The 26,215-nt window shown below is 39.0% G+C and overlaps 1 protein-coding gene across 6 annotated transcripts in view; it reads right to left on the bottom strand.

Annotated features, from left to right (window-relative positions):
* VPS13B (vacuolar protein sorting 13 homolog B) overlaps positions 1–26,215 on the bottom strand; it is a 473,584-nt gene that overhangs the window by 423,874 nt on the left and 23,495 nt on the right. For 4 of the 6 annotated variants that reach the window (XM_040548605.1, XM_040548603.1, XM_040548600.1 and 1 more), the window contains exon 4: positions 5,376–5,499. In XM_040548605.1, the coding sequence (XP_040404539.1) occupies positions 5,376–5,499 (124 nt within the window). The remainder of the gene's footprint in view (positions 1–5,375; positions 5,500–26,215) is intronic. The other 2 variants (XM_040548604.1, XM_040548601.1) reach the window with 1 other exon arrangement.

The following is a 26,215-nucleotide window of genomic DNA, read 5'->3' as shown; positions in this document are numbered from 1 at the left end:
AGAGACAGGATTGAAAAGATGAACACCACAGTCACTATGGAACTTTCCAAATATGCATACATTATAACTATTTTCACTCTCAACTAGTTTTTTTTAAAAGTTAACTAAATATTAATATTCCTAGCATTTTTTCATTCCATGAGCTAATATATCCACATCATGCTCAATAAGACCCCTGTGAGATACAAGAAAATCAGTTTCTGTCAACAACCAAAATAGTAAGCACCTGCACTGAAGCCTACTGGGATGAAATCCATTTAGATTTTTTCAGATATAATGTGACTGGAAAAATAATCTCTTCTGTGAATTCCCAATATGCAGTAAACACTCATATTTTAACAATATGGTAAAGAAATTAAATGCTGCCCATATTCATGTCTTTTCTGTATAATGAATTTAACTATGGAACTAACTACCTTGCACTGGAAAAGAAATAAGTCTTAAAATTTCTACATTTAAAAAATTATAACATTACTCACATACTCTATCTAAAAATAGATTTAATATATGCTAAAAAAAATCAGTTAAAATCTGTACAGGTATAAATCCACAGGTTTAAAGGAGAGCTTTCTGAAACTTGCATTAAATAAGACTCATTTCTGTCTAGAATTTTAATTCACATAAACTTAAAATGAACAACAAAACATCACATGATCAGTAGGAGCAGACTCAGGCTGCTAATTCCATTCTACTCTGCTTTTTTCCAGCTATTCATAGTTTCACATTTAAATGTTAGTTTTCATCTTAGAGTACATTTTACCACAGTGATTTTCATCAGTCCCGCAACTGCAAGTTTACACACTTGACATCAGTAGTTTTTCTTTTACAGCATTCAAAGCCTCCAACCACCTCCTTTATTAAGTGCAAGACATGCTTTCAGATATCACTAGTAGAATATTTGGATTCTGATTAAGCACAGTTGTACGTTTAGAAAGTATTTCAATGTTATAATCTTAATTGTAAAACATGTATCACATTTCTTATCATAACCCAGATTGCTTCATTTTATGCTATTCTTGAGCATGTGTTACCCTTTGAGTAAGGTTAGCTTTAACAGCGCAGGAATAACATTAACTTCTCCTGTCATCTTAATAGCATTGTAATTGTATTGAAACAAAATGTGGAAAATGTTTTAGAGCATTGTCTACACAAACAGGAAAACCAGAAACCCAGCAAAAGTCAAAAATTCCAACAGATTATGTTAGAAATGTGACTGCATTAAGCTTTTTGGTGCATCAATCTAAAAAACTACTGGAAAAGAATACATAGAGTAACTTGTTTTTCAGAATTTTCTCGCTGACAAGATGGTAATGCATACTTTCAGATTATAGGAATTCAATAAACCTGCTGTATTATTTTAATACTTAAGGGTATGATTTTAATTTCCATTCATATATGAATAAAGTACATAAGAGACCTATTTTCCTCACCAGAGTGGTGTGAACTGGCTTGTTTATTAATAGATGCTGGCACAAATCATTTAGTTGTTTTTTTTTTTTTAAGTGCAGGGTGGAGATATTATGCAGACTTTATAATTGGAAACTACAAAGTCATAAACAGTAACAATTATTTTGGAACAAGCTACTAATTCCACTGAAGAAACTGAAGCTGTCTTTCCACAGAACCAAACTTTTGTTGCTGTTGTTTTTGCAGTATTTTGCTTTCAAGAAACTTTCAAAGTCATCTTAATTTACGATTTGCTGCTCTGAACTACAGAAACATTACAAAGTCAGTATCACAGCAGCAAAAAACAAAAAATAGAGCGTTCTATAAGTAGATTCTATGGGTAGATTCCAACATTTTTCAGGACAGAACAGAGCAGCAACAAGGACTAACCTAACATCCAAACCATGAGCTTTCATCAACATGTCTTTTTGCCTGGATGCACAAAAAGAGGGAGCAGAATTCTATCTCCCAAATGAAATAGGGGTCAGGAATTTGATAAAACCTTCATTACATTCTTCTGCAAAGACGTTTCCAAACTAGTGGTGCAGCACACTGTCAAAAGTATGATGCAGGTACCATCTTTCTAACTAATTTTAAGCTTCAAATATACTACAAGCAGATTCTTATGAACGAGGATCGGTCTTTTAAGAAAATCAATTTAAACTGTATTTTTTAGCATTCAAAACAAAGTAAAAACACTGGCAACTTCATGTGTAAAATAAAAAGAAAAGGTTATTGTTTGAAAACGTAAGTGGGAGAAAACAGGTGGGGGTTGATTCTTATTTCTGTAATTTTTAAATCTAACACTATGACTATCCTTGCCACTAAAGTTCAGATATTCCACAATGAAGTGACCAAAAATACCAGACAGTCCATAGGGGTAAGTCCTCTCCTGAGGTTCACCACAAAATCCACAGATGCTTCTTCCATATTCTCCAGAACACAGTAGATTGCATTGTGCAGTAAGAACTCTGACTGCAGGTTCGGCTCCAGCACCAAAGAATATCATAGCACTACAGCTCAGAGTAGCCTATTGATTCAACAGAATTGGTATCATCAGACTTCTCCCCTATGTCTAGCAGTGCTCTGTTGTTACCAAAGCTAGATTTTTTGATGAGTTCTGCCTAGCTCCATCCTGGAAAGACACAGCAGAACTAAAGGACACACAAATCTTTGACAAAAGTAATGACAACAAATTACAGCAGTAGTTTGATACCTCTATCTTCCAAAGACTAAAGCAAATCTTACTAAAATACAAGATGTACAAATTAAAGCTGTAGCACAGAGAATTAAATCTTCCTGTAAGGAAGTCTCTACACCTAATCTAGGCCACTTACCACATAGGATTTGTGATTAAATAAATTGTTATTTATACATTAAAAAAAAAATGTATTTAGGGAATGTAGCTGCATGGAAAGTAACTTCAAGCCCAACCAATACGGTAAGCTTTTCCCTAATGCTCTCTGCTTCATTAGGATTCACTACCTACATACTGTATGCAGTTGATAATGCAATGTGATCCCAATGAAGGAGGTGATAGTGCCCTACAGGTTCAAAGAAGCACAAAGCACACCTACAGAGCCTATCAAATAGTAACATAAGAAGTTGTCACCAGACCTTGTAATCTGCTACAGTATTGCAAATACCTTATATATCACAGAATCACAGAATCATCTAGGTTGGAAGAGACCTCCAAGATCACCTAGTCCAACCTCTGACCTAACACTAACAAGTCCTCCACTAAACCATATCACTAAGCTCTAAACCTAAACGTCTTTTAAAGACCTCCAGGGATGGTGACTCAACCACTTCCCTGGGCAGCCCATTCCAATGCCTAACAACCCTTTCAGTAAACCAGTTCTTCCTAAGATCCAACCTAGCTAGACCTCCCCTGGTGCAACTTTAGCCCATTCCCCCTCATCCTGTCACCAGGCATGTGGGAGAATAGACCAACCCCCACCTCGCTACAGCCTCCTTTAAGGTACCTATAGAGAGCGATAAGGTTGCCCCTGAGCCTCCTCTTCTCCAGGCTGAACAATCCCAGCTCCCTCAGCCTGTCCTCATAAGACTTGTTTTCCAGACCCCTCACCAGCTTCGTTGCCCTTCTCTGGACTCGCTCGAGCACCTCCATGTCCTTCTTGTAGTGAGGGGCCCAAAACTGAACACAGTACTCGAGGTGCGGCCTCACCAGAGCCGAGTACAGGGGGACAATCACTTCCCTCACCCTGCTGGCCACACTGCTTCTTATGCAAGCCAGGGTGCTGTTGGCCTTCTTGGCCACCTGAGCACACTGCTGGCTCATATTCAGCTGACTATCAACCAATACTCCAGGTCCTTCTCTGCAAGGCAGTTTTCTAACCACTCATCTCCCAGTCTGTAGCTGTGCTTGGGGTTGTTGTGCCCCAGGTGCAGGACCCAGCACTTGGCCTTGTTGAACTTCATACAGTTGACCTCAGCCCATCGCTCCAGCCTATCCAGATCCTCCTGCAGAGCCTTCCTACCCTCGAGCAGATCAACACACGCACCTAACTTGGTGTCGTCTGCAAATTTACTGAGGGTGCACTCGATCCCCTCATCCAGATCATCAATGAAGATATTATGTCACAGTATGAGCACAGTAATCATTGAGAAGCACAATATATTTATAAAAGACGACATGCGAACCAATTTTCAACGTCCATGTTGAATTTGGACACGTAGAAACACATCTTTTGGAATATTCAACTTTATCAGATGTCAACATCACAATACGCAGGCCTCCAGCCTTTCACTCCCTAGGACTACTAGACCTTTCTGGGAAGCCCACAGATGACACTCATGGAAAGAAACTAAAACCAAATCCTAAAGCCATCCTAAAAGGCCTCCGATACTTTGGCAAGCTTTTGCCTCCTGTTGTTCACAGGTGAGACCCCCAAGATCCAAACTCCAACATGCTGCAAGAGCCAAAGCGCTGTCCATGGTAGAACATGGTAGCTGCTACGAGTCACTGGAGGTTATTGGATCTTGGAGCTCCAAGAGCCTCCAGCTCTGGCTCTACAAGGACCCATTCCAAAGGAAGACGATATGAGTACATAATATTCCACACACTGAACTTTAATGTTCTTTTTTGATTCAAGCTAAGGCATGTATAAACTTGAACAGTTAAAAAGACTGAAAAAAAAAAAAACACAAAACTGTCATGTCTTTAACCCATCTAAAATTACATGCCCTCAGAAGGCAAACTGCAATTCATTCCAGTGCTCTCAAGTTTCATTTTTCTGCACAAAACTAAACCTCATACATGAAATTTCTGTGCAAACTGAGACAAAAATAATCAGATAACATAGTTCTTCAGGCATTTTTGTATCATACAAATATTTCCAAGTTCAACTGAGACAAATTCCATGTCAGAAAAATCAACATCTCTACAAGTAGACAGAGGACTAAACAAGCAACATCTGTCAGAATTACTACTCTCAAAGAGAAAACCTTACCTTTAAAAGCATTTTAAGGATCTGAAAACATGTGGGAAAAGAATTTAATGTGAAACACTGAGCAGTTAATGAGCAATAGAAAACAGAGTGATCTGAAACAGAAGAACCAGAGCAGCAGAGGATAAAATCTAACACACTACCTCTACAGGATGGTTCTCACACTAACCTAACCCTGGTTACTTACAAACAGGTTATGTAAATTTAAGGATACAACAAAATGGAAGGGAAAGATGCAAGGATTAACCAAGTTTTATTGCACTTCAGTTCTACTATTGTATAATATTCAAGCATTCTATTCTTCACTGCTGTATGATTTTCAGACAGACAGAACTACTAAAAGGTAAAATCATTCAACAGAGGTATGAAAATAACTTACATGTTCTGGCCACCAGAATAAAATTTAGATGTTCTATCAACACTCAAGCAAAATCAAGCTTCTGAAATATTATGGCCTACCTGGAGGTAAATCAGGGTCAGGAGAAGCAGACTGCTGAACTCGTCGTGGTTTTACTGCTGATTTCATGCTTTCCGTAGTACTGCGGTTTGTTGAACTAGAACCACAACTTTCATGGTCTTCCTGCTAGAGGAGAAGAAAGCAATTGAGTCAATCAAACAAAGAAGAAAAATAAATAAAATAAATGTGGGAAAACCAACCCAGTAAATATTTGGTATATTAAACTTCTGGTCGTACTTTTCCCTCAGTACATCCTGTACATCCATCTAACTACAGAAATGATTACAGAACATTTATGTTTATTAAAAATATAAAAAATATTTTATAATTAATACTCCTATTAACTTTAATAATAATAATACTCCGTTATTTAACTATTAATTTCACTTGAACAAAGTACATCTAGCTGCATTTCTGCTGAAACACTCCTTCAAACAAAGCCAGAGCCCTGAAATGAGAAACACTACCTCGTTTTACGAGCTTATGTGCCTGCTCATGAAACAACCTCACACAAGATGTCAGAGTCATGCCTTTCCTAATACAACTAATTGAAGCTGTTTCACAATGCACAATATTTTTGCAGACTTCTAAAATAGTAAGCGTGGCCCCAGAAAAGATAAATGCAGCAACTGCTCATCTTGAGCTTTCATATAGCTTATTTAGCTTATTTACTTTCTGGAGTTCAGCAGCAGGAAATATTGCTTGTAATCAGAGAATAAGAAATATGCCTTACACAATGAATTTTGCAGACAAGAAAATCCTAATGAGCTGACCTTAGGTTTGAAATACCCCACTAGTATTGCCACTGCATTCCAGAATGACAGTTTAATTATAAAACTCAAATGCAGGAAACCCAAGAAAAGTAATGTGAATATTCCTGTAAGCATATTAGGAGAGCAGCTCAGGAAAGAAGCAATTCCTTACTTTTGACGCAACCTGAATTCTCTCTTCAACAGATGCAGCCTCCTACAGGAAATTAGTGGGGTACTCTCTGAGTACTACTATTATCTTAGAGGGTCTTCACAAAAGAAAGGGTTCAGGCGACAAATGTAAAGCACCACAGTATGAAACTGTAATATTCCTAAATCCTCTAACCACTAAAAAGCATACAGCTATAGTGGTTTTTTATTCCGTACAGAGCAGATGACACACTTCCTTACATGCTCCCTGGCATTTTTAATAATCTCAGAGAAATTATGAAACAATTTCCCATTACTTGTTTTCTTAATGCTTAAATGAAATTAAAAGAAAAAAGTTACATGCAATGATACATTTTAAATAGAAGTCTACAGCTTCAAAAACAATTGAACAAAGTTTATTTCCTTCCACTCTGTGTTTACATAAACAGAATACAAGGGAAATGATCCAGTAAAGTAGAATTAACTTTTCAGAAAGAAAAGCAGAGATGATGAGCAATATAAGCTTATGTTGAAAAAATAAACAGAAGACTAAGCTTACTTGGAGAAAATGGAAAAACAGACCCATTCATACTTTGGAATGGGTAGAAGATAACTTCTAAAATAAGGGTGAGTACCATAAAGGATTTGAAGTTTTCTAGTCATGAATATAGAATTAAATCAATTTATACGTCTTAAAGAGAAGTTTGGTCATGATCAGATCCTAGAAACTTCACTTTAGTCATATGGGACTCTCACACAGTGATCCATGAAAAATGAAGTGGGTGTTTAGTTATGCAGGACTTTCCACTCCAATGCATGAAAAAAATAAAATGGGTGTTCAATATCAATTCTGTTTGGAAGAAGCCACTTCATCAAAATAAATGTTTGGTAATCAGAAAAGCTTATCTCTCCTTCACATCTCCAGCTTCCTGAGAAAAAAATAAAGTACAGACTCTAAGCTAAAATTTTTAAATAACTTTTAACTGAACCCTTTTTCTTGGAAAGTAGTTCATACATACTATGAAAACATATTTTCAGATGAGTCACCATACTGCTATTTAGTTGCAAGAAAATGAAATGTCAGGGTTACCAACAAGCTCAATTAGCACATTTCCTTCTTTCCTGAGCTCAGACTGTACAGAGCCCTGTGGTAGGACCACTTAATGAATTGACCTGATAGCACCACATTATGCTCACCTTGCAGTATTTATGTTGGCTACATGAAAAAGAAAATTGAGGAGAGAAAAAAGGCATTCTATTTTAGAAGTGTTAAGTGTACCAAGCCTGTCGACATTCAGGACTAATTCTTCTGTCCCTGTACCGCCACAAGCATGCCCAATGAACTTTTTCATAACTTCAAGCAAAATCTGTGCAACACATTCATCATACATGTTACTATCACTTAAAGATGAAATACAACTGATTTTTCTTTCTACTACTTTCAGAGAGGAATACAAACGAGCACACTGGTTGGGAGGTGGGGGTTATTTTTTTTAATTTTTATATTTTTTTACGGGAGCAGGGGAGAAACCATGGGTTGCATACATTTTAGAAGAAAGTCTCAAATATTAACATAAATTTAATAAAGTTTTTGTATTCCCCTGAGCTACAAGTCTGTTGTGATGGAAAACGGTTGCAATCATTTAGAGTAAATTGGATCAAGAAGCAATCAAAACAAAAAACTTACATGTCCTAAGTTAGTACCAAAACACAACACACATAAGTTATCTTAGAAATATACCTGTATGACTTAATCCACATGAAGTAACAGAGTCTACCTACATTTAAGAAGAATTGAACCTGACCAAACATTTGAAAAAAGCTCTTTTAATCATGGACAACACCCGCTCATTTCCTTACATTACACGATTATGGAAAAGGTTTTAAGAGCTGTATGGTTTGTTTTATTTTAACACGAACACATAGCATTTTCACAACAGCTACTTTCTAAAATAAGTGTTGCATTCTTTAATTACAGAAGACAATAACAGTGGCTGTGACCTTAGAGGAACTATGTTCCTACTTAACTCCAAAAGCTTTCTGTATCTGCACATTTCTGCTCAACGTTAACTTTAAGAGCACACTATTAATTTCTCAAACATGTGGCTGTCTCACAAGCCCACAAGTAAAACATGTTCATTAAAGAGATGTAAAAAAGTTCCAAGTGAACTGCCAAAACTAGCATAATTATGAAAATATTTAACACTGGAAACAACTGAAATCACATACTGTATATAGATTACAGTGATGTCATCATAAACACGCAGCCAAAACGTACTAAAACTACTACACTCTAATAAATCTAGCTCACACCAGATGACAAACATTTTAAAGCTAAAGTAAAAATTATATTGGGGATGGGAAGGGAATAATATTCTGAAAGTGCTAATAACTTTAGTTAGAGTATGACATTTGATAGAGTGCCCATTCATTTTAGCATTAATGGAAGCGATTCCAAGTAAAAATCACAACAGTACAAAACTAAAAATATGCATGATGCATCTAGAGTGCTGATTTTTAAGAAAGTAACTCATTTACTAGAATCTGCTTTCCCCTCTAGCTTATGTCATAAATAGAGCTGAGAAAATGTCAAAAATGTTCATGTATGGTTCTGCGTATGGGTGTTACTACACTAATGTATCATGGTAACTTTTAACCTAACAGGAGAAATAAAAGTTTGTACAGTCAGGCTCCATTCTTTTTCCCTTTTGGCAAATACTTCAGACCAGGTACTGTGCTGAAACATTTTTATAGAGCACTATGGTTACATCTAAAACTATGCAAGTCATAAGTAACATGCTACTCGCTCCTAGGCTAGTAAATTTACATGTGAGCTCCTCAGTCACTTTTCTATTGCAATGCACCATATACAAAAATTATTGCAAGGCTTAAAGTGAGCTAAAATTGACAGAAACTGAAAATATACTAAAAGAGGTTTATTATGATCTTTCCTAACAGGCAGAATTTATCTTTGCTCATTATTCTGTTTTCCACACTTAAAATACGTACTTCTTTTTCTCGGAAAAAAGACACTTTCTCACTTAAAAATACATAAAACTTATTTCATGTCTCCAAACTGTCTCATGAGCATGCTTTATGGGAAAGAATGTTTTCTCTTGGGGATCACTTAGCTATTTATGCAAATATTGTCCCTTTGACTTCATGAAACCAAGTAAAAAAAAATTTAACTAAGTTCTGTTTAGAAGAAAACAGGGGAATGTGTAAAAGCAATTACCATTATGAATTAAAAACTAAAAAACCCAACCAATTCGAAGAAACTACTACACAGACTTGCTTTTTCCCTGTCACTGTTTTGTCTCTTACTCTACAAAAACCTTGCTCTTTTTTTCCTTCGTCATTTCTAAGACAATGAGCTTTAATACCCTTCACTGGCCAGTAACAGATATATATTCCCACCTACGTGAAGCGTATCTTCAATTGCAACATGCAAAAACCACAGAAGAGGAACTTCTTCCCTGCTGGTGGACTATCCTTACACAGCTGATACTGACTAGACACGAAGGGTAAGTTGAGTGGAAAAGCACCTGGACCACCAGGCTGCAATTTCAGGTTCAAAGCCAGCTGGTGGCTGGTTACTTGTGCTATTCTTCAATCACCAGCCCATGCAATTTAATATCCTTATTAAAGGCCCAGCAGATAGGACTGTACCATAGCAAGGCTGTGGGTGGTATCAACCCGTGAAGAGGAGCTTATGTGCTGGTGAGCACGACTGCTGTTGACAGAGACCTTGAGTGGCTGAGGAAATGGGCTGTCAGGATCTCCACAAAGTCCACCAGAGGCAAATGCTAAGCCCTGCACCTGTGACAGAACCACTCTGTGCAACAGTATAGACTAGGAGCCAAAGGGCTTAAAATCAGCTTTATAGAAAAAGATATGTGTGTCCCAGTGGGTAACAAGTTGCACGAGAGCCAGCAGCGTGCCCTTGCCACAAAGAAGGCCAACGGCGTGCTGGGTTGTATTAGCAAGGGTAAAGCCGACAGGCTGTGGGACGTGATCCTTCCCCTCTCTTTGGCCCTCTTTGGTGGGGAATACTGTGTCCACTCTGGGGCTCTCCAGCACACACACAGTTGTCCAGAATGAGAAGGACGTGGGTGTACCACAATTCCAGTGGATGACTGTCGAGGTGGTTAGGGGACCTGGAGCATGTGAGCACTCTCAGGAAAGACTGAGATAACAGGGACTGCTCAGCCTGGAGATTAACAAAGGGAGATCCCACTGCTTTACACAGCTGCCTACTGGGAGGGTACAGAGAAGACTGAGCCAAATTCTTGCCAAAGGTGTACTGTGAGAGAAGTGGCAATGGACACAAGTTGAAAAACAGACACTTCCAAGCAGGTCCAGGGAAAAGCTTTTCCACCAGATGGGTGGTCACATATTGGAACAGCCTGCCTAAAAAGGTTGTGAAATCACCTTGGAGCTATTCAACATTTGGCTGGCCAAGCCACAGAGCAACCTGCTCTAACTGGGCTTGCTTCGAACAGGTGGTTGAACTCTATCATCTCCAAAGACCATCCCAAACTGCTCAGGATGGCTCTACATGGAAAAAAAATATAAAAGTAATACAAGTTTTATACAAGTTTTTAAAAAGATTGTCTTTAAAATATGTTTAATTAAAATGGTAAGCACTATCAAGATCTTGCTTTCAAAAAGATGTGATTGCATTTCACTGCCATATAGTTGTCAAAACATATTATATACATACAGATTCATACAGATTCGTTATATTCATACAAATTCATTAATATTACACTTCTGCGTAATCTTGCAACACTTCTGATAGCTAGCACAGGTCAAGCATTGCTACTTACAAATGAATCAGCAACTTTAATACAACTCCAATAATTGTGTTGCACAATTACCCTGATGGGAATATTTCATTAAGAGTCATCAGCAAAGTATGTCAATAAGAAAATAATTTTATGATTGTTCTAATGAATAGCAATTTAGGAATGTCACAACACTGAATAGAAAAAAAAACAGTGATTTAACCATGACATCTGTAAATCTTTTGGAAGGTATAGGTTAACAGTCTTAATGCACATTAACTTTAAAAAGAAATAGTTCATTATATGACAGGACATACATATGTACATTTTAAAATCATGACACTATAAAATATCAAAAAGGAATATTTAACCAAATCAGACTGGGTTGCTATTTTGTACAATAATTAAGGAGTTCAATACTACATATCGAAATTCGTATATATATATGTAAACACACACTTGTCCTGATGAGAATCTTTCACTATTACAAAACCCAATTTTAAGACTTTTCAAACAGGCAAATCACACATCTCAGAGTGAGTACTCAGGGATTCATCTCTGCCTTTCCCTAAGACGGACAAGATGATGGAAGGTCTTGGTTTTTCCTACTTATTTTTTTTCAGTATTACTTCATGTAGAAATATGGCAAAAACAACTCTTCAAATTATCTACTGGATTATTAAGGAGAAATACCAAGGAACTGGGGAAGAAGTGCAGTCTGTAGCCAGCTGCCAAAGCACCTCGATGAGTGGAAGAATAAACAAGGGTAACCTGGTTAAGAATAACGAACAACCTGAAGCAATCAAGAACTGATTTAACAAGGTGTTAATCTGTATTTGCTCTTCTTGTTGCATCTGGTTTCAGCTGATGTTAGATTGAGATAATCAAGTAGTAGCAGTGACCAACAAAGCACACTGAACAGTTACCTGTACTAGGTCAGGAACATAATCCATGTTTAGTTATTCTATATTAGCACAGCACAGTGTGCTCTGAAATACAGGTCTGAGTTAAACTTCTATGTAAAAACTGAGGATACACTAATACGCTGCACCAGCAGCCCCAACTGAAAGCCAAGAAGCTTGTGGTAAGCTGCCTGTTACACAGATACTGCAGAATCTGGCTATTGATTTCTGGGAAATAACATCTCCCCGTGACATTGCTACTGGTTTGATTAGCTGATTATCAGAGGTATTTGAAAGGAGCATTCTTTTGTTTACAAGAAAGGGAGCTGTCAGAGTCTGAAAGACTGTGGTGATAAGGCCACAGAGGCAAAGATAAATAAAACAGACTGTTCTCACTAAGTGCTCCTCGGCCTGCTCAGAAATACACCCCAGTTTCTCAACACCCAAGACAGAGCAACTAATAAAATGATTTTGCAAGACTTTTTGAGGGAAGTGAGTTGTACAAATATCTTCTTTCTGTTTTGGGAAGAAACTTATATTATAAACTGTTAACTGATCATCTAGTAAAGTTTCTGATATGTTTATTGTGCTTTAAAAAAAATGAGACCACCTACCATGATGTAAGTGCTTTTTAATAGAAATAAACATCTCAAAACAGCTTTTTCCACAATTTCTCCCAGGTTAAGCTTCTCAAAGATTTCACTCTTCCTCATATTACAGGAAGTTTGCCCAGTGTTTTGGTTTGGGGAGATAGGGGTGGGAGAGCATCTTGATTCTGTAACATTATTCTGTGTTTCATACCTAGCACCATGGAGTCCTGATCCTCGACTACAGCCCTTTAAGCTACACAGAAGAAAACAACAAACAGTTCTAAAAAATAAATAAGTAATACAGTAGTAACTGGCAGCTATACTCAAGATTTGACATTGCTATAGTATGAAGTACGGAAATAATAAAAAAAGGCAAATCCAACGTGTTTGTTCCAGAAAGCTCACAGGGCACAGAATTCTGTAACTTGATAATTCTGAAACCCAGGTGGCCTGGCAGAAGAGGAGTCAGAGGAGAGAAGTACCAGAGAGACTGGTGCTAGCTGAACTCTTTCAGCAAAACTGATGGATGTGGGACATCCTTTGTGTAGGTTGGATATGGGTTAAAAGCAGCCTCCTGCCCCACTTACGTTCTCCATGCCTGGAAGAAAGAGGAAAGATTGGCAGAAAGAGCTGACCAGGAAGAACCAGGAGGAAAGACTGACAGGAAACATGCTCAGGAGAATGGACTGCAAACATGAGAAGAAAAGAGACCAGAAGTGACCAACAGCATTTTTATTCTCTTTTTTGACTCATGTTCAGAAAAAAAAGAAAAAATCAAATCCTACAAAATTAAGAGTTATAAAAGAACTGACATCTAAAAAGTACTCTCTTGAACAGTACATCTGAACAAAACAGAACTTATTTTTATTTCAAGCTCAACAGCTCCATTCATGGAAACTCTACAACATACTGCTGTCACTCAGCTTCATGCACAGGTCAGGGGTGGCGATGGGTTCACATCACAACACAGACAGTTCCAGCCACTAAACTGGTCAGCACCTTAACAGGCACGTTTCTTCTTACATCACTGCATTTCTTCTGTCCAGAAGCAACAGTATTTAAACCAGTTCAAACATTTTGCATGGTATTTTAGAAGATGCTGCATCAAACACTGGGCATATTCTCATCCTTGTTACAAGTCCCTTGAAATATTAGTTAGGAATAGCTGAGCTCTGTATTTCTACAGCATTCATCAATATGGTCTCCTGAAACACTGCAGGAAGAAAAACTGTTGTGAGCATGGTTTGATCACATTGCTGATTTATTAAACAACATCTGGGAACCATTAGCAAAGTGTTGGCCCATTCAGCTTACTCTTCCTATTGTAATCTGTTCCACCTGCTAGAGGGCTAGCACCAGTCCTCAACCCTATTTAAACTGGCCCCAGACCCTCAGCCAAGATGTCACTTGCCTTCACAGTGGAAGATCATTAAGGGTGCTTGTTTCTCCCGTGTACTGGTGGATTGCAGTTGCAGCTCCATTTCACGCTTTCTTTAGGGGCTACTTTTCCCTAACACACTTCCAATTCAGTTTATTAGAAAGCCAGACCCCTGTGCAAGAATTCCCTCCACCAAGCACCTGCCAAAGATGTAGTAATAATTTTTATTACAACATAACCTTGCCACCCACTTCCCTCAGAGGAGGGTATAATACTGTCCAGACCGAGTTTTCTCCTAATCCCTAATGGTATCGAGCAGGATACCTACAGCAGGCCCCCAGCAATAACGTGGCCAGTTGAGCTATCCCCAGGTCTCAAATAAACCTCTGCCACATGACAGAGGAAGGCACAAAGCTACAAAGCTTTACCTGGAGAACTTCCTATCCATGAGAGCTCTTCTTATTGCTGAGCATTATTTGGGCAGTGTTTGGCTTTTAGCTGCTGCTGGGGGTGGATAGAGAAGAAAGGGGGCAACCAAATGGAAACAGATACTACATGACAATAAGGAAAGGAGTATACCCACTAAAATCTCCCCACCTGCTACTGATTTTTCAGAAATTCATAGGTTATCATCCTTTAAATCCTATTTCTCCATCAAAAGTGTTTGAAATTAGTCAATAGACTCAATTTTTAATGGTTTAGCACAGCAGAAGAGGAAGAGAAGAATGAACAACAGACATCTAACACAACCGTGCACATCTGGTTTCCTTAAGGTACCAATCTTGAAATCAACACAACTAAAACACGTTTGGGGCCACAGACTTTTAGCCTCACAGTCCTTTCTTCCTGAGCTACTGCCTCAGATGGGTCTAAGCCAAATCTGAGCTTGTAGCCACTCCAGCACCAGGGGAATTCTTCTCTAGATGGAAATGTTACTTTGGCGATCTTTTTGCCAGTGCAGGGAGCTTCATGCAGGAATGAAATCTGTCAGCCATGGGCACAGCAATACTGAATTTCTTTATAGTCTTCACTGCCTTCTGCAAATTCAAAAGTGTGGGGAATTTCATTACAGAAAAAGTAGGGTCTCAGCATACAATACAGTCTACAAATGGAAATTGGAATTTTTAACATAACATGACTAAAAAAATATTTCTAAGAAAAAACTTTACAAAAAGAATGCTATGGACTTTTTAGTGCTATGTTAAGACAAAACGTAATTCTAACTTATTTATGATAGTTACTCTCATGCAGCATACTCTTCGTACATGCTATGCACATAATATAAAGTAGTATTAATTATATGTATTAATGATATTAAAATATCTTTAATATAAGTAAAATCTGCTGCGTGATTATAATTGTATGGTAAGTTTCAGAGAGTTCCATACACTTGGCAAAAATGCTCTTTGTCCTAACTTAAGTAGTTTTCTTACTTTTCAACTGTTCAATTTCTAATCACAGAAGCCAAGTTAGTGGTGGGTTCCAGTTATCTCCTATTATTTAGTATTTCTAGACAAAACTTCAATAAAAAGACTATAGGTTTCATCAAAGTGGTTGTATTTAAACTTGCAGTCACAAATTAATAATAGCATTACTGAATTTCTAACAACCCAATTTCAATTCTGTATTCTACTTCTTAATTCTTTATTTTTAAGTTAACTTCACATACCACTATTGGGAAGAACAGTATTTCACCAAATGTAATTCATCACCCACATCTTACCTAAATAACATTAGTTAACAAAACTAATGGACTAAACCACCAAACCACAAAGCTAGCTGAGTGGCTGCACAAACGTCTTGGTTAATAAATGGAAAAGAGTACACATAGGTGCAACTTATTCAAAATGTACATTAAGGAGTTCTTACTTATAATCCATCATTTCTTTTGCGATTGTCAGTCTGTGATGTGTACACCATTTCAAGGAATTTATTGCTATTTATAACACACCGCTTTTAAATCAAAAAGCTTTTGAAATTCTACTTTAAACCTAAACAAACAGTAATTTGTCTTCTAAACCAATCAGCAATCTGTCACACAAAACCTCCATATGTTAAAAGAAGTGTAACTGTCAACGCTGCATTATAACTGTTGCAAAGTTTCACAGAAGACTTCTCTAATTATAAGATCACAACATGTAAATGTTTATCATATTGGATAGTTTAAAATACAATGTGCCTTCTCTAAGGTAGTTGGGACTTTTTATCAGGATGTGACATTTATTACTCTTTCAAGTAATCACCCCATGTATGCCACTGCCTTTCTTATTACATTACAAATCCTTCAAATGAATATACTTTCCTTGGTACAAATTATTCAGAGAAGTGTTTTGTTTTGTTGATTTTTTTTAAGCTAAATTTAATAGTAAAACCCATTCTCCCAAATCTGTGCCACTCGATTTGAATATAAATTAATTTTTCTTCCATAACTAAAGAAAGAGGACAGGAAAATGAGTGTCAGCAAAAACTAGAGCTGAATGCCCAAGGGAACAAAAAGACACAGGACTATTAGGTGTTCAGCTGGGTACTCCAGCTACGTGCGAAAGTGAGAGATGGAAAACTGGACAACATGATGGAGAAATAAGAGTAAAAAGTAACCTGGGGGGAAAAAAGTGTGGGGAGGAAGGGGATCAAAAGCCTGAAAAAAAAGCCTCTAATCTTATATAATGCCAAGCAGGAATGCTCAGGGATCATTTAGTGTGGCAGAAGAAAAGAACATATCTTGTTTCAAACTGAACGCAGAACAATATCTGTAACAAAACTACTGAATAACATAAGCCAAGGAATATATTTAAACACAAATATTCTCTTATATCTGTAATTCATCAGGTTTTGATCTATTAATTTACATTAAGAAATCTTTTATAAATTTAAGTGACAGACTAATCACAGGTAACACCATTAGGTCATCAACTCATGCAGGTTCCTCTAACATTTATCATTTTCCATGGTATATATTTGCAATGAGGGTGGATAGTTTGGGCTTCTTCAGAAGCTAACTTAAAACACACCACCCACAAATACTACTATACATTTGTCTAATACACCTGTATTCATACCAATGGAAAGAGTGCTTTCCTTGACTGATGCTATTTTAATCTGTAGCCCTCGAGCAGTTCGTACAATCACAGAAAATCTTGAGTTGGAAGGAACCCACAAGGATCACTAAATCTATCTCTCGATTCCACACAGGACCACCCAAAAAACTCCGGCAGGCTCGGTGCTGTGACCACAGCCCTGGGGAGCCGGTCCCAGTGCCCGACCACCCTCTGGGTGCAGAACCTTTCCCTAACCCCCAGCCTGACCCTCCCCTGTCCCAGCTCCATGCCGTTCCCTCGGGTCCTGTCGCTGTCCCCAGAGAGCAGAGCTCAGCGCCTGCCCCTCCGCTCCCCTCGTGAGGGAGCTGCAGGCCGCCATGAGGCCTCCCCTCAGCCTGCTCTGCTCTGGAGATGAAAAAACCATGGCCGCTCCTCATATATCTTTCCCTCTAGACCCTTCATCATCTTTATAGCCCTCATTTGGGCACTCTCTAATAGTTTTATATCCTTCTTGGCACCCAAACTGCACACTCTGCCTGAGGTGAGGCTGCACAGCGCAGAGCAGAGCAGGACAATCCCCTCCCTCGCCCAGCTGGCGGTGCTGGGCCTGAGGCACCCCAGGGCAGGGTCTGCCCTTTGGGCTCCCAGGGCATGCTGCTGGCTCATGTTCAACTTGCTGTTGGCCAGAACCCCCAGATCCCTTTCTGTGGGGCTGTTCTCCAGCCTCTTGACCCCCAACCTGTACATATATGCAAGGCTGCTCCATTCAAGGTGCAGAATCAGGCACTTGCTCTTGTTAAATTTCCTACAGCTGGTGATTGCCCAGCTCTCTAACTTGTTAAGGCCTCCCTGCTCCCATGGAGTCAACAGCTCCTAACTTAGTATCATCTGCAAATTTAGTAAGTTGTTGCAACAGGCAATTCCACTACTCAGAAACTAAATCCTTAACTTTACAGAAGTCTTAATATGAATTTTAGGTAATGCCTCTAACTTAAGGACTAAGATGATCCAGGATTGTCTATCCACAACAATCACCCATGGATCAGGTTAATGCTTCAACAACCTCCTGTGGCACTGCCCACAGTACATCCACTCCTGAATTCACCATGCACAAACATCCTCCACTTACCCATCTTTCCCCTCATTCCCCACCAAGCAGCTTGAGGATCAAATATTTATTCCACATTTCATAGACTAGGGCTGGGTCATACCGTACTTGTGCATACAAAGTCGGATACTAACTACTACCTTTGTTGTACAAAGAGATAAAGTATTTGTTTTATATTTGATAAGAAAAAAAAGTTATTTAGCTTCATGCTTCATACAACTAATGGGCTACGTCACTACTTCTCACTACTTCTAAATCCTGGTGGCCAGAAAGTTACGATGCAAGGAACCACAAATCCCCAATGCATACACAATATTTAAGTGCTTAAAAAGTCCTTATATGTCTATGTGATCCTCAAAAATCAGCTTCTGAGACACTAGCTTTTCACTTCCAGAGAATTTTAACTACACTTTGATTAATGTAAATCCCCGATGAAATCATACTTGCTACCTGTCATTGCTGTTTAAATAAGGTGCACAGCACTAGTTTTCAAGGCCTCATAAGACAGGGTTTTCATCAAGGCCTTTATGGCCAGTGACCACTTCATTTACATATTCCTAAAATATTGTCAAATTATAGTGTTCTTCTAACCTCTGTAGCAAGTCTGAACAAGAAATTCTCTTTCTCTTCCTGATGTGAGGATGGGAACTGAAGGAAGTACTCTCTATTTCTGCCTCCCAAGAATCTCACATTGCTCACCTGCTGCATATGCCATTAGCCCATAGCGTACATTTGTGACAGCACCAGCCACATGCCAATACTGACATCAGAGAGAGAAGCACTGAATCATTAAAGTTGGAGTTCTCTCTTGTGCTTCGTGTAGCAAGATACTCAATTTCCTAGGGCCACTAGCCCTGCAAACATCCTGATCAAATTTAAAAAATGTCATAAATCTGCCAAAGAAAAACTTTCAGCCATTTTTTCAGGTGCTCAAAGGAAAACATGATTTCTGGTTGACCGAAAAATCAGGGAAAACTAGTTCAATTTTTAGATACCTTTGTATAATAAAACTGGATTAGATGACCAAAAAGCTCCTTTTGGTCTTAAAGGCATATTAATCCATGATGGTAGAAAGCATCTTCAATAATTACTTACTCTCCAAGACTTACTACTGAATGGTGACTAAAAAGACAGATAAGTAGATGATCAGAAATGGAGATGTGATAGTATGACAAAGATGACAAAAGAAAGAAATCAAAAAGTGGTAGGAATAAAAACAAAAGTGCTCCTTTAAAAATGGAGGATAGAGTAAGAGGTTTCTTAGCCTCCACTCACATACCATCTTTACATCCTTTTCTTCTCCCACCATAACATTATTGGGTTTGATTCTTTTCTTTCTCTTATTTTTCCTACATCGTTTTTTGCATAGTATTTAACAATTGTCATGCCTCGGATACTTGCAGAAGGTCTCTGCGATCTAGCCTTTCATTTCCTAGCAACTTCTGCTTCACGTTCTAGAACAGCAGGAGATGCAGCTCCTTCCACTGGTACCACTCTCAAGGTGTATTGTGACAATTCCTAGCTTATGAAGGATCTGACAAGGGAGAAGATCTCATCTTCCAGTGTCTCCTGACAGAATCCTTGGAGTTTTCTCATTGACATTTGACTGTCTCTATCCATGGCCTTGTTCTGGAGCCCATAAAATCTTAGTGATCCAGTACTGTGTTTTTTCACTTTACTTCCCAATGAGTGAAGAAATCACCCCAGGTGATACCTAATGATATTTGACTATTTGCCAGGTTAGATGGGCTTTGGGCAACCTGATCCAGTGGAAGGTATCCCTAGCAGGAGGGTTGGAACTAGATGATCTTTAAAGTCCCTTCCAACCCAACACTTCTATTTCATATGATTCTATGAAATACAACATTCATTAAAGAGTGAGTGTCATGGCATGGCCAATCACCTGGCATACTCCAAGGTTAACAAAAAAAGTAGCAGATGTTTCCCTTATTCTCTTTTGCTACATGAAACTCAAATGCATTGATTGTCTCTCAAAGGTTTTTAAGGGACTAGACTTCACTAAATGGCTTACTATATATAAGATCTGTAAGTCATAAACACCAAGCTCACCTTTGACGGTAAATTTTAATTTGTTATCTGAATGTAAAAGTATGTCCAGTAATTGATTTTGATCATGTATAGACAATTACATACACAAATATTATTAGACATAAATTAAATACTGCAATATCTATACAAGTTATTGGAAACAGGTTTTTCCCATACTTCCCAAATTTGTTAAGATGAATGCCTTTTAAAATCTGAGTTCCCCATGACACAGTGTTCAGAAGCTAGGTGCCAGTATGCACCTCAAATACATCCAGCTGTTCTTGACATAAAACAGGGCCATACAAGACAATGGAGTTAGAGTAAAGCCACAGATACTGTGTTAAAGCATTTCAGATAAGCAATGAAAGGCACGTTTGTCAACTTTATACACACCTAGCAAGGTTGGATTTCTTCTTTTTCTTTCTGGAAGAAGACGAGTTTTCCAGGAAGGAGAAGCCTGGCTTTCAGAGTTACTCTGCCCCAGTGTTACCTTTCAAGCATCCAGGGACATCCTTTATCACATGGAGAGGCCAGCAGCAGGGGAAGACAACTCATACATTAAACCTTCTGCTGGATTACTGTAGGTATACTGCTTATCATGATCAAAAGCAATTACTAGACATACTTTTACATTCAGATGGCAAATTAAAATTTGCCATCAAATGTGAGTTTGGTGTTTATGTGCTTCCCACACCACCAATTTAATAATGCTAGAGCTAATACCTACTACTCTATGTGTACCTCAACGTGGTATGTTTATTGCTGTGAGATGGTTTTTTGTTTGTTTTTCATGACAGATGGTTTGTCTGCTGTTCAGAGAACTGTTTATTTTCATAGTTTCTTCCAACCTACTTCGGTAAACTTACAGATCTTGTATATAATAAGACATTTAGTAAAGTCTAGTCCCTTTACAGCCTTTAAGAGAGAATTAACTGCTTTCGTCAGGTAATGTTTAAGACTCCCTAATCTTTAAGAAATAAATATTTCCAAGTACTATAAACAATTAATGAAAACTATCTTTTTCCTCCAATTAGTTGCTACTCTAATTTTCAACTTAGTTTAGATCAGGATTCTGGAAAAAAAAAACACAAGTATTTCTGGAAGCTGATACGGGACTACAAGATAAAATTCTCAGAAACTAGCTCAAGTGGAAAACAGCATCTTAGAGAGTAGCAAGTAACAAAGCAAGTGGTAATCTGAACTACATGATGAGTTCAAAGCTGAAACATGAGATCTCCCGGGCAGTAAGCTCAAGAATTATTCTGAAAATGTTCAAGATTAATACATGGACTATCTTTACATCAATACGCATTCCTGTGCTCCCTTCCCCATCTTCATGCCTGCCCTACAACCATTACTAAAAGAGCATTGGAACTGTAGCAGACACAAGCAAAAAAACACACATGCAAGACTCATGTTGTCCATTTAGAATCATTATCAATTAGCGTATATTTGATTGCGAGAAGCACTATGCTTTAGTATTTGCTTTTACATGCTTATGGTACCTTTCAGAAGCAAGAGAAGGTAACAGATGAATTCCATGTTTCTTCTTCAAAAGGCCACACATTACACAAAACCAAAGCTACTGCATAGGCAGAATGTATATTTGGGAATACATTTTCATTCTGTCTCTTAAGTTGCAAAAATAAGAGGATAACTTTGCATACATACACAAAAAAATCTTATTCAATCATAAGAAGGAACATAACAGAACATATGAATTTATATGCAAGAAGAAAGTACCAAAAAGACTTCAATTTGTACAAGAAGCTGTTACATGTTAAAGATGCAAATATCACTATTTTACTATATTACAATTTTGAATCAGTTGAAGGTATCAAAGAACATTACATACACAGAAAATACATGTTCTATACCAGGCATTTTAGACTCACAGGAGGCATCAAAAACAAGCAGATGTCAAGAAGACTAGAGTAAACAGAAGAAAGAGAACCTAAAAAAAGAAAACCATTTTGAGATGTGACTCAAGCAAGTGGGGGGGAAAGGAACATGTATGCATATGGTGCTGCTTTTGGACTGCTTTCAAGTAGAGCAAGATAGGTCACCACCAGTCATAAAAAGCTCAATGCTCTCAATGCACTTCCTCCATATTCCTATTACAGGACCATCTCATGAGCAGGATCATTCTTCAAAGATGACAGCAGCAGCCCCCATAGCTTTCTCTCTTTGTGCCACTACCTATCATTTGTTCTGGGACTGGCAAACTGCTTCCCAGTTCTTTTCCACAAAAACTGAAAATTGCTCTCTGTTCAGGAGAGCTCAGGTTCACTAAATCACAAGTCATGAAATACCAGTGTCTGCAGACCATCAAAAATTCTTCAACAGCTGGGATCCACCTTTTACAAGCAAAGCACACAGGTCTTCCGACAGTCAGTCCCACTGGTGCTGGTGTCTGCACAGGATCTTGGCATTAGTAATACTGATCACATCGGTTTAACATTGGATAAAGACATGAGTATTAGTTTCAAATTTGCTGTATTTTACCCTTACGTACAGTCACAATCCTACAACTGCATCCCAAACTAATATCTGGAAGGCCAGAATCATCCATCTATAATCCATCCCTACCGAAGGAAGGGATGCCATCCAAAGGGACCTGGACAAGCTTGAGGAATGGGCCCACATGACTCTCATGAGGTTCAACAAGGCCGAGTGTGAGGCGTTGCACCTGGGGCAATCCCAGACGTAAGGACAGACTTGGAGAACAACACATTGAGAGCACCCCTGCAGAGAAGGACATGGGTGCTCTGGTGGACAAAAAGCTTGACATGAGCCAGCAGTGTGTGCTTGCTACTCAGAAGGCCAACTGTGTCCTGGGCTGGATCAACAGAGGAGTGGACAGCAGGTAGAGGAAGGTGATTGTGCCCCTCTGCTCTGCCCTTGTGAGGCCCCACCTGGAGTGCTGCGTCCAGGTCTGGGGACCCCAGCACAAGAAGATCCATGGTGTGGATCCATTAGAACAGGTCCAGAGAAGGGCCATAAAGATGATCAGGGGGCTGGAGCACCTCTCCTGTGAAGAAAGGCTGACAGAGCTGGCGATGTTCGGCCTGGAGAAGACTCCACGGTAACCTTATTGCTGCTTTTCAGTACTTAAAGAGGGCTTATAAAAAAGATGGGAAGCAACTTTTTGCCTGGGCAGATAATGACAGGACAAGGGGGAATGGCTTTAAATGAAAAGAGGGGAGATTTAGATTAGACACAAGGAAGAAATTCTTCACTCAGAGGGTGGTGAGGCCCTGGCACAGGCTGCCCAGAGAAGCTGTGGATGCCCCATCCCTGGAGGTGCTCAAGGCCAGGCTGGATGGGGCTTTGGGCAACCTGGTCTGGTGGGAGGTGTCCCTGCCCATGACAGGGGGCTGGAACTGGGTGGGCTTTAAGGTCCCTTCCGACCTGAGCCATTCTGTGATTCTGTGATCGCTAGCCACATCCCACATGTCTGGATAGAAGATGCATGCTTGTCAGCCAGTTCACCTGAAGCAAGTCTGTTCCTCACAGAATGCTAAAAACACTGGCCAAATCACTGCCGTTAGGCTCCATTACCCTAATACTTGCCTTTGGTAATAGATCAAGACCAAAACTGGTGGAAAAAAAACATTTAATTAGGAGCACCAGGAAAGTTTACTTCAGAAATATGAAAAATGCATTTTGATATTTCCATTTAAAATGAAGTGTTCCAACATTCCTGAAAGCAACAAAATTTATTTTGTCATATCAAAATATTTTGCTGTTTTCACACACACCTCCCTTGTGGTGCCTGGTAGTCACAGGACTCCTGAACCTTACTGGGCACTTATATGAGAAAGAGGACAGAAACATTTCCAAGGAAACTTAGCCAGAAACACAGTTCAGAAAAGAGAACCAGACATCCATGCTGCAGCTCACACACACCAAAGAAGCAGGTTAATTAGATACAACTCAGTAGTGAATGGTCCCAAAAACATGTCACTTGACAGCCAGGGAAACACTGCTTTACCTTGTTCCAAATTCAGTATCTTGTTTCAGTGTCTTGCTTTTTTCAAGACAAAAGTCTAAAAATAACCAAAGTGGAATTTCATTACCAGGTAAGGATTATTTTGCAGAAATTATGTTTTCATTAAAAAAAAACTGATCAGCTGTGTATAGCACACTTCTTTTCCAAGTCAATTTGGACTATACACACACCAACAGAAAGGAGTCTCAAGTTTTCCAGCAACTATATGCACAGTGTGCTTGTTTTTGCTTTACTGAGGACACAACAGAAGTACTTAAACAATCAGTATATGCTAATAAACCACAGTTTTATAAGCCACATTTATGAGTGGAATACTTTTAGATATGTAATAAATGAAGAAAAGATGAGAGTATCCTGACCTTTAAGTAACAGTCTGAGGAATGAAAGTTAACTGCAGAAGATACAGCATTATCAAAAACTGGAGTATTTCAGATGAAAAGAACTGCTTATACATTTAAGTAGATAAAAAAAGATGTCCATTGTTAACTCTGTGCCACCCAATTTCTTTCAACTTTTATATGGATACAACCATAGTTCATTTCTGTACAAATCAAGCAAAGTAGAACATCCTTAACAGAGCAGGAAATGAAGTTTTATTCATTGCACAAAATAAATCAACAAAAATGTAATGTCTGTTGATGACAATGAAACCACTAGCATATGCACTTGGGACTCTGATCTATTCTGTCCACCAGATGCTCCCTCCTTGTGGAAGGCTGGTAAAAAGAATTAGAGAGTTCATTGTGGCTTAAACAGATTTTTCTCATGCTGTTAAGTATTTTTTCTGAAGTTTTACTGCAAAATCTTAATGTTCATTATGATTGTAAGCAAATATCAAGAATGAACAACCTACAGCCCACAGGCCACATGCAATACGGCAGGACAATCCATCTAGCTTGTTCCCTTTGGCCTCCTCTGCTGCGAATCTCAGCTGCACGCCAGATGACTGCACTGGTGCAGGCAGCCTGCTCCCCAGGACCATTTTATTTTGGAGGCTTGTAGCCTCTCTCCCATCATATAACGAGCCATATTTAAATGCATGCTGGGAAAAGGGGTTGAATGGCTTCCAGGAAAGATGGCCACTTCCCACTGACAGAACAATGCACTTAACCCACAACCCTGTCACCGTCCACATCTGAGGAGCACATGGGAAAGAGTGTCCGGAACAGGCTGAACGAATTGTTTGGGATCAGCAGCACGCTCTTGTCTGCCCTCTTTTCTCAGGTCTTCACCAGACCTTGCTGGGGGAAAACTCCAGGGCAGAAAACTTAAACACTTGATATCTACTACAGATGCAGGAAGGCAGAGGCTTCCAGAAAGCATCAGCACATACACAATGCAGTCCAGGTGTTAGTCACATACACAACGTGTCTGTCCTAGAGGCCATGAAATATGACACTCTCCTGCCACTGGGAATAATAATAATAATTAAAAAAAAGAGCAGCCCACCCATCCAAAGCACTTGAGCATACTGCTTTCCCCAATACACTGTACAGCAACTTTGACTGCACTGCATTGATCAAGAGATCACTCAGCTCACAGAACTGTGTTGAAAACTGCTGTGCTTTTTGTTACTAATTATCACCACAATTTTAAGATACCAACACCAACAAGCTTTGGGCCTAATTCTAAGTAATTACATATTACCAATACTGCAGCAGCTGTTAGCTTAGTCCAGGGACTCCTACACTAACCTAAAATGTTGAGTAATGCTGACAGGCTAACAAACAACAAAAAAAAACACACTAGGACCTTGGCTATCGGATGAAAACATAATACATGGAGGACATATGAGGAGCAGCTGAGGTCACTTGGCCTGTTCAGCCTGGAAAAGAGGAGGCTGAGGGGGGACCTCATCACAGCCTACAGCTTCCTCACAAGGGGGAGTGGAGGGGCAGGTGCCAATCTATTCTCTTCAGTGACCAGTGATAGGACCCGAGGGAATGGTGTCAAGCTGCGACAGGGGAGGTTCAGGCTGGATATCAGGAAGAAGTTCTTCACCGAGAGGGTTGTCGTGCACTGGAACAGGCTCCCCAGGGACACAGTCACAGCACCAAGCCTGTCAGAGTTTAAGAAGCA

This window comes from Cygnus olor, chromosome 2 (genome assembly GCF_009769625.2).
Source record: "Cygnus olor isolate bCygOlo1 chromosome 2, bCygOlo1.pri.v2, whole genome shotgun sequence".
Taxonomy (NCBI): Eukaryota; Metazoa; Chordata; class Aves; order Anseriformes; family Anatidae; genus Cygnus; species Cygnus olor.
Note: the sequence above shows the minus strand (reverse complement) of the source record. Positions and strands in the feature narration are given on the sequence as shown.